The sequence below is a fragment of the Drosophila subobscura genome, chromosome O (genome assembly GCF_008121235.1).
Source record: "Drosophila subobscura isolate 14011-0131.10 chromosome O, UCBerk_Dsub_1.0, whole genome shotgun sequence".
Classification (NCBI taxonomy): Eukaryota; Metazoa; Arthropoda; class Insecta; order Diptera; family Drosophilidae; genus Drosophila; species Drosophila subobscura.
Window position 1 is genome coordinate 6197531 of NC_048533.1, and position 16105 is coordinate 6213635.

At 43.6% G+C, this 16105-nt stretch overlaps 2 protein-coding genes and 1 long non-coding RNA gene across 5 annotated transcripts; 1 reads left to right on the forward strand and 2 right to left on the reverse strand.

Moving 5' to 3' along the window:
* Positions 1-4405: 4405 nt before the first annotated feature.
* LOC117896159 lies at positions 4406-5073 on the reverse strand. Of its 3 annotated transcripts, none has more exons than XR_004649002.1 (2): positions 4870-5073; positions 4406-4765 (listed from the first exon to the last, which is right to left on the reverse strand). It is a non-coding gene; the product is annotated as an uncharacterized LOC117896159 (long non-coding RNA). The 3 variants fall into 3 exon arrangements; XR_004649004.1 differs by having other exon boundaries at positions 4860-5073; XR_004649003.1 differs by having other exon boundaries at positions 4828-5073.
* Positions 5074-10328: 5255 nt separating this feature from the next.
* LOC117896149 (esterase B1) lies at positions 10329-13119 on the forward strand. Its single transcript, XM_034804225.1, has 3 exons — positions 10329-10548; positions 10763-11229; positions 11831-13119. Exons 1-3 carry the CDS (start codon positions 10502-10504, stop codon positions 13018-13020), a joined length of 1704 nt encoding a protein of 567 aa, XP_034660116.1. The 5' UTR covers positions 10329-10501; the 3' UTR covers positions 13021-13119.
* Positions 13120-13626: 507 nt separating this feature from the next.
* LOC117896150 (esterase B1) lies at positions 13627-15864 on the reverse strand. Its single transcript, XM_034804226.1, has 3 exons — positions 15700-15864; positions 15011-15477; positions 13627-14950 (listed from the first exon to the last, which is right to left on the reverse strand). Exons 1-3 carry the CDS (start codon positions 15744-15746, stop codon positions 13764-13766), a joined length of 1701 nt encoding a protein of 566 aa, XP_034660117.1. The 5' UTR covers positions 15747-15864; the 3' UTR covers positions 13627-13763.
* Positions 15865-16105: the final 241 nt, after the last annotated feature.

Sequence of the window (16105 nt, forward strand, 5' to 3'; positions counted from 1 at the left end):
GACCAAGGCCACAACCATGGCCACATTGGAGTGTCCTGCACTTTGAAACTCTCTCTCTCTCACTGAAGGGACAGCCAGCTGCTGCCATTAGCTACAAAAGGATTTGGCAAGATTCTTTTTTCGGTTTGGGTCGGACATTGAATTCGAATTTAAATCTGCAACTTATGCGTTTCACACGTCTCGTGACAAATAACGTCCAAACAAAAGGGAACATTTTACAGCTTTGCAAATTGACTTTTCTCTCTTCATGTTTGTGGCAACTTTAAATGGGGAAAATTGCGTAAGAAATTTGCAAGAAAAATTACTTTGCAAATTGTGTGAACAAGAAATGTTTTTGGCTCCTGGAGTGGAACTCAACTGCGAACAAAAGAATCAATAAAGGGGACGGCGTGAAACAAACTCCCAAGTATGTTTGCATACTCTTAAAGGCGAATTTTTCAATTAAAGTTATGAAAGAAAATTATATAAAATATGGATATAATGGTAACTTAATAGAAAAAACGTTTTCTTTGAAGAAATATTTCCAAAACGTAAATTTTTTTAAATGGTTTCTTTATTGAACCTTAATCAATTGCATCGTACAAGCGTATAGATGCAAAATGCAAATATTTAAATAAAAAAGGCAAAAGTTTTTCAAAGATTAGTAAGCCTTTAAATGTTTGATAAATATTTTTTACAATGCATTTCCTACACCGCATTGTTTGCGATTTAATTATGTGTGGAGTTTCCTTTCCCATCTTTCAGTTTTTCCCGTTTGACTTGACGCTTGATTTCACAATTGTTGTATTAGATTTCTCTGTGGCAATATTTATTTTGTACTGTTTGCTTAATGTTAATTTAATATATTCAATTATATGGGTTTCATACTCTCTCTATCTCTCTCTCTCCCTTTTTTTAGGTAATTTTGGTGTGGTTATTTTCGTAGCAAACAATGAAAATTGTTTGCCTGATGCATCTGATGCGATAATTCTATATAATAAATTATTTATGCAGGAAAATGAGGGGATTATCGCCTACTTTTCCAACAATGCACATTTTCTTTCTGTGATACCTGCAACCTGCATTTTTGGTTAAATTTTTCAGTTAAAATTAAAACCAAATCCAAGTAGTTGTTGGCATTAAAAAAAGAACCTAAGCTCCATGAATTTTTTGCAATTAAACGTGGGAAAAAAAAGAAAGGAATCATTAAAATAACAATTAATTTTCATTGACTTCTGTTGCGGTTTGAAGGTTTTCCCCCTCGTTTTTTCAATCGATGAATTGTTATAGTTGCTCCCATAAGTATTAAACCGACTGCCAATTGTTATTATTTTTGATGTCAGGAAAAATGTTATAATCCCCAGAACCCACATTCCACGATGGATCGATCGTACGCTTTAATTAATGCAATGATGCAGCCAGCAACCATTTTTAATGTGACATTTGAATATGCTTTTCAATGCAAATGGATAAGCCAATCGATTGGGAAGTGGAAGAGTGCGCTTCCCCTCCTCCCATTAAATTGACTATTGGGGAGAGTTTGGTCGAGCGGAAGAGTTGTCTTTAAGGATTCTACCATTCAATATGCAAAAATTGTTGGATAGTTGGTCGCATTTTGTACCTTATTTTTTGTGTGCATACATTTTAATGCATCGCCTGACTAAATATTTATGCTATACACAACGCCCCATTGCACATTTCTGTGTGTGTGGATTCGTGGTGGTGGTGGGGGGACTTTTCATTGGTTTCGCTTCCCTGGATCGTTACATCGTGCCCTCTCTGATGGCGTATATTTATGAAATTTTCCCCGTTCGGCCATGTTTGATAGTCCACGGAAACACGGAAAACATTGGCACGTAAGAGATCAAAGCGACTTTTGAATGAGCTTTTATAGGGAATTGAATTGTTCGAAAAGGGAAATATAATACTAATAGCTGGAAAATATAGATACAAATCGGTATTATTTTATGCGGAAATGTTTTTGTTTTTTGTTTGATAGGCCGAATAATCCTAGTGAAATGTTTTTCGATAAAAAGATTTCTAAAGCACAAAATGCCGACGTAGAGTCGGAAAACACACACAAAAAATACCTCAGATCTTCTACTATAAGTTAATATTTTTTAGTTATGTTTATATCCCCATAAACACAAATTTTTGATGATGTTCTTAATGTATTGTCACTACATTACGCTCTTCGCTGCCCTACGCTCTAGCGATGCAATATTCCTCCAACAAACCAGAAATTTCCCTCTGTTCCATTATTCAGTTGGGTTTGTTTTTACATATTTTCAAGTTAATGCTATTAAATGGTAATACTCACACGTTCCACGCATTGCATCCACCGAGAGGCTGGACAACAGTAGGCATGAAACGGGTACGAGGGTCATTGACCTGTAAACTAGCAAATGGACTCCCCCTTTAGGGCACAGGTGCTTTGGCCTGCTCCAGCCCCACCCACACCCATTCTGTTTACATTTAGTTGAGCGAAAATTGGGTCGTTAAAAATTTGTTTTTAGATTTATATTATTTATGCCTTTTGTGAATGAGAGAAAGTCCATGGTAGGAAAATTGCTGTAATTCGCGTTGGTTTCGAGGCTAATGGAAAGGGATACAAGTCATAAACATAACACAACTTCATTACCCGGCTAAAATTGTACTTTTTCCGTAGTCTATTCCACGATACTTGGGGGATTCTGGGGAAAAATATGTAGGTTTAAGAACCTCGATCGTGTTGCCCAATAATGAAAATTAATTACAATTAATTATATGTAGATTCAACGAATATATTTACCTTTGAAACTTTAAACGTTTCGGTGAAAAAGTGATCGTTTCACGACTCCTTTTTTCGTGAATATAATTTGCACACACAATCGCTTTGAAAATTAGATATAACGAAACAGAAAATACAACAACTACCGAAAATGTTAAATAATAAAGTGTAGAAAATGAATACAATACTTATTTTCGACATGCAAACAATAGAATTGCAATAAACAACAACGCAAACACAAGTCCTCCCATCCCAGCCGCCTCTTGAAAAAACAACAACAGAAAATGTTATTAACACAAATATAAAATAAACAAAAACAGCTAAAAAAGAGAGTGGGTCATGCCACATTTTGGGGTTTCGTGTGTGTGTTTTGTGGGGGGGGAGTGGCCTAGAGGAAAAATAAGCAACAAAAAGGGAATTTGCATAATGAGGCTATTATAATTTCAATTAAAATTTCTCTTTACCAGGTACCCACAGAACTACTGGGGAAATATGTGCCTAGGGTCCGGTCCCAATCCCCCAATCGCTTTAATTACATTATAAAATATGCAAACAAAAAATTTACTTGTATCCACCCACACACGCAGGCATAACAAATTATAACAAAATGTTGTGTGTTTGCAGAAAGAAATGGTTTTTTTTTGGGGGGGTGTGTAAATAAAACTTCTTGTAAATGGATGGATGGAAGTTTTCCTCATGAAAGTGAAGCTCCTTTTCTATTCCGATGGCAATGAAAATGGTCTCATTTTTTCCAGTGCAAAAGTTCTTCTCTTGTCCCCATCACAGGATCATCTCCTCAGACGCATACCGGATCCCAAATGAATATTTTCACCCAAAATTTCGGTAAAGCTACCAAAGTCCGGGTACCCGCAACATTTGCATAACGAAATGGCGGCCTTCTTCAACCCCAACTTCACAAAAATATTACGACTGCGTTCGAGGCCTGCTGCCCGTGTCAATGCAGGCAAATGTCATAAATTTTGCATGCAAGCCGCCGCCGCCGCCGCTGCCGCCGTTGCCTCCAACGGAGCCAGACGACCAAGAAGATGCAGCAGGACTCCCGGACTCCAACCCATGTTCCATTTTGCAACTCTGCCACGCGGCATAAATTTGGTTCCAATAAATTTAAATTAGCAGAAATGTCATGCAAGGAGCGGCGGCTCACTGTACACCGGAATGTAGTACAGCTACAAGAGGGCGGGAGGGAGGCGGATGGCTGCCAGCTCGGTTGCACTCGGTATTTATGGCAGAGAAACAGAGTGGCACAAGGAAGAGAGAGGGCAGCAGGACCAAGGAAGGAAGAGCGAGAAACGGGCAGGGGACCGCGACCGAGCGAATGACACTGAAATGCGTGTGGTTTTGGCGGCACCAGTGTCACCACACCTAAGCACATTATTCAGTCGCTTCTAATTGGCAATGGAAACGGAGCAGAGCCAAGGAGCAATGTAGAAAATATAACAAATCTAAATCAGCGTTTATTTATTCATCAAAATGCACGTCAGCTGCCAGTGGTAATTTCTGCAGATTAAATTCGTGAGACACATAAAAGCCTCTCCAGTGCAAAAGGAAATTTGCCAGACAACCAAACATTAAATATTAATATGAAGTCCGACAGAGGCAAATGCCAGGCGAGTAATTTCACAAATTGAAAATGACTTGCCAAAAAATGGATATGTATTGAAATTTAAAAGAGAGAAACCCCAGTGATCAATCCTCAAGCCGCAATACAACTAATGAACTAAACATCAGAGCAGAACAACAAAATAGAGTCCCAAATGTCCATGAACCGAAGCCACCGAACATCACCAGTGGACCAGAACGCAGCAGTTTATCATTGTGGCCGAAAGGACTGTCCATCTCCTACATCTTCCTATTTTTCTCTTTCTCACTGCCGAATCAGCACCAGCAGCAGCAGCAGTAAAGGACGTAACGGATGTCAGCAACAGGAACAAAGGCCATTCCATTTATAAACCACCAAAATGAGACAATGACCAGAGAATGGCTCAGAGGGAGAGTCTGCAAAAGAGAAAGAGATGGTGCAAGTCCCAGATAGTTTCCGGCAAAGTGAAAGAAAAGACCACAAAACTGTTAGGGTCTCCGTTTCCCTTACTTTACTTTACTTTTTGGATGCATGCTGCAGGCTGGGCAGTCTCCTTCCGACAAAACAGCACCAAGGAAGGGCACTGACAGCCTGTCATTCTGCAGCAGAACCGAAAATTTGTCCATTTTGGGGGAGGTGTCCACATTTTGAAAGTAAAAGTTTGCCGGTCAATCTGTGTACTTGACAACTGTGCCACGCCTATTCCCACTTTGACCCCAAAAAAAAACCATACTGAGGGGAGTATTAATGTGATTTTATAAATCTGTAAAATTCTGCTCACTCAAAAGTCTCAAGTGTTGCCGTTACTCCTGCTGGCAACTATGCTCTCAATATTTTTCGCTCTTTTTTTAGTTATTGCGGTACATTTTATTCTTTAACTCACTCGCATGTGATCTCACTGTGACACTTTCACTCAGTTTATCCGCCTGGCACCCCTTGCCCCTTTGAAGACCATTCTGTGCTCGAACTCTAGCACAAAAGAGAAACCACAAAAGCACTCAATCTGACGGGCACATCACGACAAGCATGGTCCCGCTATTTCACTGTCCTTTCCACTCCAACTCCGATAACTGGAAACGAGCGTGGGGAGCAACCTTAAAACTGAGACACACTGGCATTTCTCGGGTCTTACATATGTACATATGTATGTATGTATGTAGGAAAATCATTAAAATGAATAAATTTCAAACTCGCTGGGATCTGTTTCAGAAATAATTTGGCAATCCTTTTCATTTCCACGCACACACCTTCATTACTTCTTTTTCCCCAACATTTTTTTCGGCAGATTTTCCTTTTAAACACTTCCTCCACTTATCCCACAACTTTTTATATTATTTTTCGAAAAGTTTCCACTATTTTTCAGCACTTTTAGCTCCGCTACACGAAACAACGGGGGTTAAACTTGAGTGTTTCTGAGAGCATCTGAGTGCGGCTTTGCTTTTGAAATGTGCGTGCGGCTGTGTGTGTATGGCTGTGTGTGTGTGTGGAGATGAGAGGTGCGTGGATGAAATCATCATTGATCCTCTCCTTCTACTGCATGTGGTGGTCTGACCTGAATAGTGTTCAAATATGCAGATAAGAGCGGCTTCTCACATCTTGGCTATGTTCATGACCTTACCATCACATTTATTGCTGTTCTCACTCGCTTTTTAAACATTTTGTCACTCACACACTGACGCAGTTGACCGCAGCATTGCGATTTTTCACTCAAAGAAAAAAACTCAAGCTGAGAGCAGCATTGTGGCGTTTGCGGTTCTTGCATTCCATGCATTCTCACAGCTGGAAACGTATGTACATACACTGAAAGCACCGCCAAAATCTGGTACGCAATAGAATTTTCGAGCAGAAGAATAGTTTGAAATTTATATAAAATATTGCCATGGTTTTTTACCTTTAACACCTTTTACCTTTTACGAATTACTTGCTTTTCACCCTACATAATTTTTCGGGTATTGTATGGTAGATAATCTTTTCACACGCCACTCTTGCAAATTTTAATAATTTTTTATAGTTTTTATCACTTTTCCGCAATTATTTCTTCGCGATACGAAGAAACGTGCTTCTGCGCTGTGATATTAGATTCGACTCTGTTTCTCGCTCTCTCTTCTGTTGAAATTTGAGAGCAGCTTTACAGTTAAATTGAATACACGGTGTGTGTGTATTGTCGCAGATGTTCGATCGTTTCGTAGCTGTTGTTGTTGCAGTTGTTGGGCGAGCGCAAGGTGTATTTACTAATAAGGTGACTTCTTCAGCGATAAGGGAAAAATTTAAAGTGCGTATTTAGCGTTTCAGTTTGTGGTTTACAGATTTCCATTGCCTGATGTCGTTTTATTTCCCTTTTGCATTGCCTAAAATATGCATTCATGTCTACCTTTTGGTATACCTTGTTATACCACTGACAGCACAGAGAGAGAGACATCCCGCAGTCGTAACGCAGCATAGCGTGAAATTTCAATTTAAACCATTAATAAACCCCACTGTTGGGTAAAATTCCCAACGAATGCAATCAGGACACCGCTCCGCTAGAAATGGAAGACGGCACACAGAAAAATAAAGAGACAATAGTCAAAGGGACGCAGAGAGAATGCGAGGATCCAAAAGTATGGTTTAGTCAGTGGGCTATCCTTAGAAACGACCACAAAACACAACTTTGGACTACATTTCACAAAAGCCCGACCGAACCACATAGAGAAAGGCAGAGAAAGCGAGAGAGCCACGCCCACAATTTAGACAATTTCACACAACACAGAAAGGAGAAAGAGAGAAAGAGGGCGGGAGAGAAAGGGTAGCGTTGCGTGGGGGGTGTGGGCAACGCTTCCGTTTCCGCTAGCTTGCACTGATTGTTTTATATCCTGTCAGAGGACACGCCGTTGCCATTGCCATTGCCATAGTCCCGTTGCCGAAAATTCACAAACTTGTTTTGCGCTTTCTTGGCGACTGACTAAAGGATCTCCTCCACCAACTGCTCCTCCCACTGTATCCGTGGGGGTGGTCTGGGGTTTCTGCCTTCTGGACTCTCGTCATGGTGTCCCAGTGTCCCTTGCCTGTCGTCATTGCATTGTTGCGGCATTTGAATGCGGTCCTCGTCTGGCTGGCAGGCAGGCAGGCAGTCACAGTCAGTCCATAGAGCATCCCCTTGCATATTTAATCAAAGTGAATTACAAATGCCACCACAGACAATGACAGTGGAAACTTGGCAAATGACGACGCTGCCACCGAGCTGTGGATGAAAATGGCAGCAGGATGGAATGGGGCAATGTCACCCCACCCCCCGCTTTCGGGCTGCTTATCAAATTGAAAGTGTTATATATAACACCAAGTGGAAGACGGCACTGGATAATGTTTCATTGTTGGAGGAGGCAGCCAGTAGGCCGGAGAGGACGCAGAAGTAACACTGAATGCCGGGTGTTCTGTAGCTTATAATTTGCCATCGTAAGATCAAAAAGCATTCCCTTAATAACAAGACGGGATAGTCCATTATTTGGCCATTGATGGGGCAGAAACTCCTTAGCGCTGAGTACCCTTTGCTTGCCACCTTAGAAATCCTCAACGAAAGTTAATTTATATTCCCAAAAAAAATGTTTAAAATAAAGGGAAGAAAGGAAACTTTATGGCAGGTACCTTTTGCACCTTTTTGGGGGGGCTGTTGTCCACCCCCAGGGCCGCCTGTGTTTTATAATTACTCTTTTTTTTGTAACCAAATTACTTTGTGAAAACGGTTTTCCATTTTGCTACTCGTAATATTAACCCTTCTGTTACAGTAGCCTTTTTCCCTCTTTGATAAGATTTGTCAATTGTTTTCGCTTGGGGTTTCTCTTTAGTTTAATTAAAAGAAAACGAAAAAACTGAAATGGAATGATTTTTCGTCAGAGAAAATCCAACTAAAAAGAGCATTTTCTGAATAGAAAATTGAAGCCATCATTTAGAATGGTTTTCCCATGAAAGCTACCCAAAAATATATAAGCAAAATCAAAAACCATGCTAGTCAATTTGTGTGCCTTTTTTCCCTAAGTTTTGCGCACAACAAAAAGCGGCATTATTTTTTGGCTTGACGCATACAAATTTGTCTGCATTTCAAATTCTCTAAATAGTTGGTAGGGCAGTGGGGGGAGTCTGTGGATATATTTTTATGGTCTACATGGGCAAATCCCTTGGGTTGCAATAAGCAAAGCGAAAAGAAATGAAAGAAACTTTATTTTTTATGCACTGCGGTGGGTCTCTGTGGGTCTCCGGTTTATGGACTTTGATTTTTATGACTACTGCAGATTCCCTGTCATATTGGGGACAGGAGAAACCCTCATTTTTCAGGGCTTTCCCCAGCACTCTCTCGGTTTACTCCTGTCGTGTTCTTCATCTCTTGTGACTCCTCCAATTTCCTGGCACTTTCAATTAACCCTTTTGACATTGAATTCACTTGATATGCTCCCCGCACAGGAGGTGCCAGCCTGCTGCTTGGCTTAAATCGAGATTAGGAATGCTGGAAATTTAAGACCACACCCCATACCACATCCAAGAAAACGGAGGGGGTCTTCCTCTCTGTCGAGTATAATTTAATAAGCTTCTTCTGCCATGTAACCAACTCTGGAGGAGAAGCCTTGCCTTGCCTTTCTTTTAAGCCTATAATTTACAATGTTTCGGCTCGCCTTGACTTTTCTTCTTTCAAGGGAAGGCAGAAGGAGGCAACAAAAATTAACATTTTCTTTTGGGTGAGCATTTTTTTGCTGTTTTAAATGGAAATTAAAGTGCGCGCAAGTGTAATTAAGTAGCTGGCTGGCTGGCGGGGGGAATCCCTTTCTTTTTGGCCATTTCTCAACAGACCAGTCGACTGTAAATGGGTTAAACTCTTGGGGATTTATGACAATTTTTTAATTAGCTGAGCCAAGCGGCCCGGCCCTTCCACCCCTCGCGTTCGTTGGGGAATTAATCAAAATCGTTTATGCGTAAATAAACTTTTTTCCTTTATGCCTATGAAGCAAAATCATAATTGCATATGGAAGATTTTTTAATATATTCAGTAAAATTTGTGCTTGTAGAAGTTATAGCTTTTCATTTTAATTTCGCTTGGGAAAAGTTTACTCGAGTTTTATTTTCGCTTTTTATTGATTGAAAATTGTCCCAAGAAAAGGTAAAGCTGCAGAAATCAGCAACAATCAAATATAATTTCCAGAAAGTTTCAGGACTTTCGATAATCGAATTGGAGGCGATGATAAATTTTCCAGAGTGACAAAGAATTTTTATATTTAATAGAAGTTACGCTACGCAAAAGGTCTCTGGCGCACATGCTTGAAGGCCATTTGCATGCGTTTCAATTTCTTTTATGAAGAAACCCCGCTAAAATACAATGATCTTCATGTAGATTCAAAAAAAAAATATGAACTAAACAAAATACGGTACTAAAAGTACTGATTCTTATTTCATTTAAACATATAATTAAACAGAATTGCATTTGAAGCTTTGCCGTGCACTGCCCTGCAGTCAGTTCATGTTGGCCGCACGCTGTGCTTTCACTTTTGAACGTTCAACACTCGCATGTTGTGATGATTTCCCCGCATGTCAAGCGGTTCATTAAAGTAATAATAATACACTTTTGAGCGGAGTGTCAATTATGAAATTACTGAAAAAGCATCTCAGTAGCCTTATGCCTGAACTTTGACTGCTGCTCGATCGTAACTGGGGGGGCTTCAGCCCGACACTGGAAGATAAAAACCGACTTTGTACTACTCTGGGATCATTAAAAAGCAATTACAAAGTGTACACGAAACAGCTGGTACTACTGCGCTGCTTATCTTCCAGAACAGAGCAATATTTGCTCTCTCCCTCTCTCTTGCTCTCTCTGTGTGTGTCGTGGCGTCTTATCAATCGTAATATTCTCCCCCCACCAAGTGCCACCATATGTTTCGCTTCTACATTCGCGATAAGCGTCGGTCGGGCGTGATTAAACCCCACAAACTGAATTGAGGCTGCACTCTGAGCTACACTCAGACGTGTAGTCGCAGTCGAACTGATAGATTGAGATCGGACGGGACGGGTCGGTCTGGTTCTGTATTTTCATTATTTCCTCGTTGATTGCTAGTACGGCGTCGGAAGTGTAAACCCTAAAAATACGATTAATTAATAACTAAATAAGTACGAAACGAAAACCCACGCAAGATATGGAAATACGAGTGGGCGTGGGCGATCTCCTAAAAATGGGCACCAAGTAGGTCAATCAGTTTCGCTTCCTCGGGGGCTGCGCGGGGTACATCATTCCCGTCAATCCACCAATTATAGCCTTGATTGCTTCGAGTGGATTTCCAAATATGTGGAACCGGCGAAATCCCCTCTGGAGCGATAAGATAAGCACACAAAACACACTCATTAATAAAAATCAATTCTCTCTCTCTCTATCTCTCTGTGCTGTTAACCCTCCATAGGCTGGTGGGCCACAAGATCGTACAATACCGCCTGGCCACCAAACAGACGAAGGTCATCAGCACCAGGAACGGCCAGTTGAGGGGTCTCCGACGGAAGACGCTCTACGACGAGGAGCTGTACTATGCCTTCGAGGGCATACCCTTTGCCCAGCCCCCGGTGCGGGAGCTGCGTTTCCGAGCGCCACAGCCTGCTCAACCGTGGCAGGGCATTCGCGACTGCACGTATCCTCGGGCCAAGCCCATGCAGAAGCATTTCGTGCTGAGCATCGTCGAGGGTTCCGAGGACTGTCTGTATTTGAATGTTTATGCCAAGAAGTTGGACACCGAGCGGCCGCTGCCGGTGTTGGTATGGATTTATGGCGGTGGCTTCCAGATCGGCGAAGCCACCAGGGATTTCTATAGTCCTGACTATTTTATGAAGCAGGATGTGATCCTGGTCACGTTTAACTACCGCGTGGGTGCTTTAGGTGAGTTAAAGTAGCGTAAAATTAAATTATTTGTTGATTTTAAATGCAACGAGGTCTGCCAATCTAACGCACAGTACAGCGCTGCCAACCTCGCTTGATTTTCGCATGTCTCAGGTGTGGTGTAAAAATAAATATTTATTTTATTTAATTCGTTTCAACAAGTGTCTGACAATGGCACAGCCCCAGGGCATAGTTTATTTTCCTAATTTAAATTACCTTTTGAACTAAAAACAGCATAAAATAAATGCATAACTGTCCTTCTGATCAGGTCTGCAGCAACTGCAGTCTTTGTGACGTCACAGAGACTCATATTCGCGTTATGTGCGGGTCCACCCTCTAATTAATTGCATGCCATGAGACATGCCAACTTAATTGCAAACAAAAAGATTACCCAGGCTATAATCTTTAATTGTATATTACCGCCACTTTCTCAATCAAGGAGGAAAGTCCATAAAGCAATTAATGATTTATATTGCGGCCACAAACGCTTTAATAATCATTCAAACTGCTTGCCATTTATTTACTCTCAATTAATTTCAATGAGTTGGCAGCGCCTTGATCAATAATTGGTTATATTTACTAATAAAATCTATATTTTTAGGCTTCCTGAGCCTCGCCGATCGCGATTTGGATGTGCCCGGCAATGCGGGACTCAAGGATCAGGTGATGGCCCTGCGCTGGGTGCGGGAAAACATTTCTCAATTCAATGGCGATGCAAATAACATCACGCTGATGGGCGAGAGTGCCGGGGCCGCCTCCACGCACATGATGATGACCACGGAGCAGACGCGCGGACTCTTTCACAAGGCCATCATGCAGTCGGGTTCCATGTACAGCGAGTGGGCTAGCGAGCCACGTGGAAATTGGGCATATCGGCTCGCCTGCTCCATTGGCTACGGTGGCAGTGAGAACGAAAAGGAGGTTTTTCGGTACCTGCAACGCGCCTCAGCCGCGGACTTGGCGACGCATTGCATCGCTCTGATCACGGAGGAGGAAAAGCGCAACTATGTTCTGTTTGCTTTTACGCCCGTGGTGGAGCCATATGTGACCAGCGATTGTGTGATGCCCAAACCGCATCGCGAAATGCTGGCCGATGCCTGGGGCAATGATCTGCCTCTGATCATTGGCGGCAACTCCTTTGAGGGTCTGTTCTCCTACCAGTCTACCATGCAGGATGCGGATTACATGCTCAGCGCCTTTGAGGCGCTTATTCCGAGGGAAGTCCGCAACCAGGTCACACCCGCAGAGCTCAAGGATTTGAATAGAGAATTTAAGATTTCGAATTTCGATGATGCCACGCGCGGACGCATGGAGTTCAACGAGTGCCTGCATCTGCTGTCCATCAAACACTTCTGGCACGGCGTCCATCGCACGGTGCTCTCCCGCCTGGCACTGGCCCCCAACACGCCAACCTACCTGTACCGCTTTGACTTTGATTCTCCGCACTTCAATCACTTCCGCACGGTGATGTGTGGCCGCCATGTGCGCGGCGTCAGTCATGGCGATGATATCTCCTACCTGTTCTACCTGCTGCTAGCCACCAAGCTGGACAAGTCCTCGATGGAGTATCGCACCATTGAACGGATGATTGGCATGTGGACCGCCTTTGCTGCGAATGATAATCCCAATTGCAAACAGATCTCCCCTGTGCTGTGGGATGCCCTGGACACAAATGGTCCACAGATGTGCCTCAACATTGGACACCGCTTGGAGTTCATTGAACTGCCCGAAGCAAAGCAGCTGCGTATGTGGGATCGACTTTACGATAAGCAAAATAATAATCAAATTTAATAAGTAGTTCTAGAAGAGGTGTGGCGACGTATCTCTGTTGATTTTTATGGATATTAATACATATTTACATTGTATATAATACATGTAACTTGTACAGTGGAGTCTGCTTAACTATTAAGGGAAAACTCTTTAGGCAATAAATTCGAAATTAGACATCTCCTTAAGGGTCCCACTGTAGTTGGCCTAGTCCCAGAACTGGTTTGCCTGATTGCACTTTGAATTCCCGGGGGCTTACGGCTTCCAACAAGTAGTTTTCCATCAAGTCTTTAGCCTTAAACTTGACACTCGCCTGACGTGTGGTCTGGAGGGGCCCCTGGAATTATTACTCTCGTCTGGCCTCTGGCCCCTGTGTTAGGAAATGTCTAGAATGTCGCGTATAGGTGGATGTTGGTAATTAAACTACACAAATTTGAATTAATTAAAACACCCAGCGATAAATGTTTCATAGGCCAGACAGTGGGGAAGTGTTACTGGGGGAAGATTTTACCTGGGTAAATTAACCTTTGTAGACTTAAATTCGACTGGAAAGTGCTTCTATAAAATGTATATTAAATAAAGAAATTAAATCTGATAGCTCCAACAATTCTTAAATTGTAAATCGATTAATTTTCTTGAAATTTTCACTTTTAATTCTAATTTACACTCGAAATACAAAACTTTTTGTACATGGAACATTTTGGCAACAATCTTTGGGACTACAGGAAGTACACCTTATAAAATACACCCTAAAACAAATAGTAAACCTAATAGAGCGCCTCTCTGGCATAGAAGCTGTCCCACACAGCCAGTGTGCCTGCCTCGGGCAGCTCAATCATTTCCAGTTTTTGGCTTATGTTGAAGCAAAGCTCCACACCGTTGTCGGTCCGTTGAACGGGCAGCCATTTGGCTGGGGCAATGGCCGGGCAATTGGGATCTCCGCTGGCTGCGAAGGCTGTCCACATGCCCACCATACGCTCAATGGTGTGATATTCCTGCGAGGATTTGCTTATCTTGGGAGATATGATGTTGTAGAACATGTAGGAGAGCTCATCGGCGTGGGAAACGCCACGGATGTGATCGCCACAGACCAAACGACGGAACTGATTGAAGTGCGGCGAATCAAAGTCAAAGCGGTACAGATATGTGGGCTGTGTGGGGGCGTAGGCCAGGCGGGACATGACCATGCGATGAGTATCGTGCCAGATCTGGCGATGCGAGAAGATATTGAGCGCCTCAAAGAATCCCATCTTCTCGCGATTCTCATCGTCGAAGTAGACCTTCTTGAGGCGACGCACCAGTTCATCGCGCTCCTCGTCGGTCGCCGCCTCGCTCACCTCCCGCGGTAGGATGTTGTGGAAATTGCACTGTGCCCAGGGATCGCCGCGCAGGAGCTGATACGAAAAGAGGCCCTCGAAAGAGTTGCCACCCACAATGACGGGAATCTCGTTGCCCCAGGCATGGGGAAGCATGTCCTTGTGCCTGATGGGTACCACACAATGCGACGTCTCGTACGGCTCCACCACTGGCCCAAAGGCGAACAGCAAGAAGTTGCGGACCTCCTCCCTGGTAATGACGTCCTGGTCTGTGTTTGCTATCTTCCGGGCTGAGACTTTGTTGAGAAATTTCAGCACATCCGCATCCTTTTCGCCGCCCTTGTAGCCCATCTGTTGGGCCAGCCGGAAGGCCCACTGACGATCGGGACTCTCCACCCATTCGCTCAGCGCACAGCCCGACTGTAGGATGGCCTTGTGGAAGAGGCCACGCGTCTGTTCGGTGGTCATCATGATGTGCGTGGAGGCGGCACCAGCACTCTCGCCCATCAGCGTGATGTTGTTGGGGTCGCCATTGAAGTGGGCAATGTTGTCGCTGATCCAGCGCAGTGCCATCACCTGATCCTTGAGTCCTGCATTGCCGGGCACATCCAGTTGGGGATCCTTGAGGCTAAGAAAACCTGAAAAAGAGAAAAGTTCCTTGAAGGGACTACGAAAAGGGATTTCTTTCGACAGTTTACCCAATGCTCCCAGTCTGTAATTGATACAGACAAAGACCACGTTCTGCTTCATAAAGTAGTCGGGACTGTAGATATCTCTGGAGGCCTCGCCCTTCTGAAAACCACCACCATAGATCCACACGATGACGGGCAGTGGCTGCTCCGACTCCAGCGTCTTTGCGTACACATTCAAATGCAGGCAATCCTCGGATCCCTCGATTATACCCATCACCATGTTCCGCTGCATGGGCTTCGATCTATAGGTGGTGCAGTTGAGCACACCCTTCCAGGGCTCCGCCGGCTCGGGGGCACGGAATCGGAGCTCTCCAAGGGGTGGCTTGGCGTACGGGATGCCCTCGAAGGCATAGTACAGCTCCTCGTCGTAGAGGGTCTTGCGCTGCAAACCCATCACTTGGCCATTTTCCGTGTCCAGCACGATGGTGTTGTTGGTGGCCAGACGATACTGCTGGAATTTGTGCCCAACGAGCCTGCGAGGCGGGGTGATAAGAGAGAGAGAAAAAAAGAGGACTGTGATTAGTGATTAGACGGCGACTGACACGGTGTATTGTAAGCGATAAGGAATCAGAATGATAGCCCCCACATAGCCCTAGTCGGGTGCAGGTCGCGCGAGGTGCAAAGTCTGCCCCGCGACCCTCACCTTCGCAACGGACTTGTGGACTGGACTCCTGTGCTCTCTCTCTTCTACTCACTTGGCACCCATCTTGAGCATTTTTTGCCAGCCTACTTGTACCTCCATAATTTATTTTGTGTTTCTGCGAATTTTGTATACGGAATTATTTTTCCTGGGAAGTGTTAGTTCTATGAGGTAAAAGCGCGGACTACTGCTGGATCCAATAATGCTGGGCTGGCCACTGAGATGCGACTGAAATCGCACAGGTTTGGATGCGACTGAGATTGGCCGGCCTTTTGGCGCTCCGGGAAAGATAGACGCCGACCAGCCGTACGGCCGCGGCAGCGCACGTGAATACATTCACATGAGCCCAGCTGTTTGGCGATCTGTACATGTGCATGCGTGTACATAATTGTGTATGTATGTATGTATTACCCACCGCTAACAGTTTTGCGTCATTGTATTTAAGTGAAATGCGCAATAAA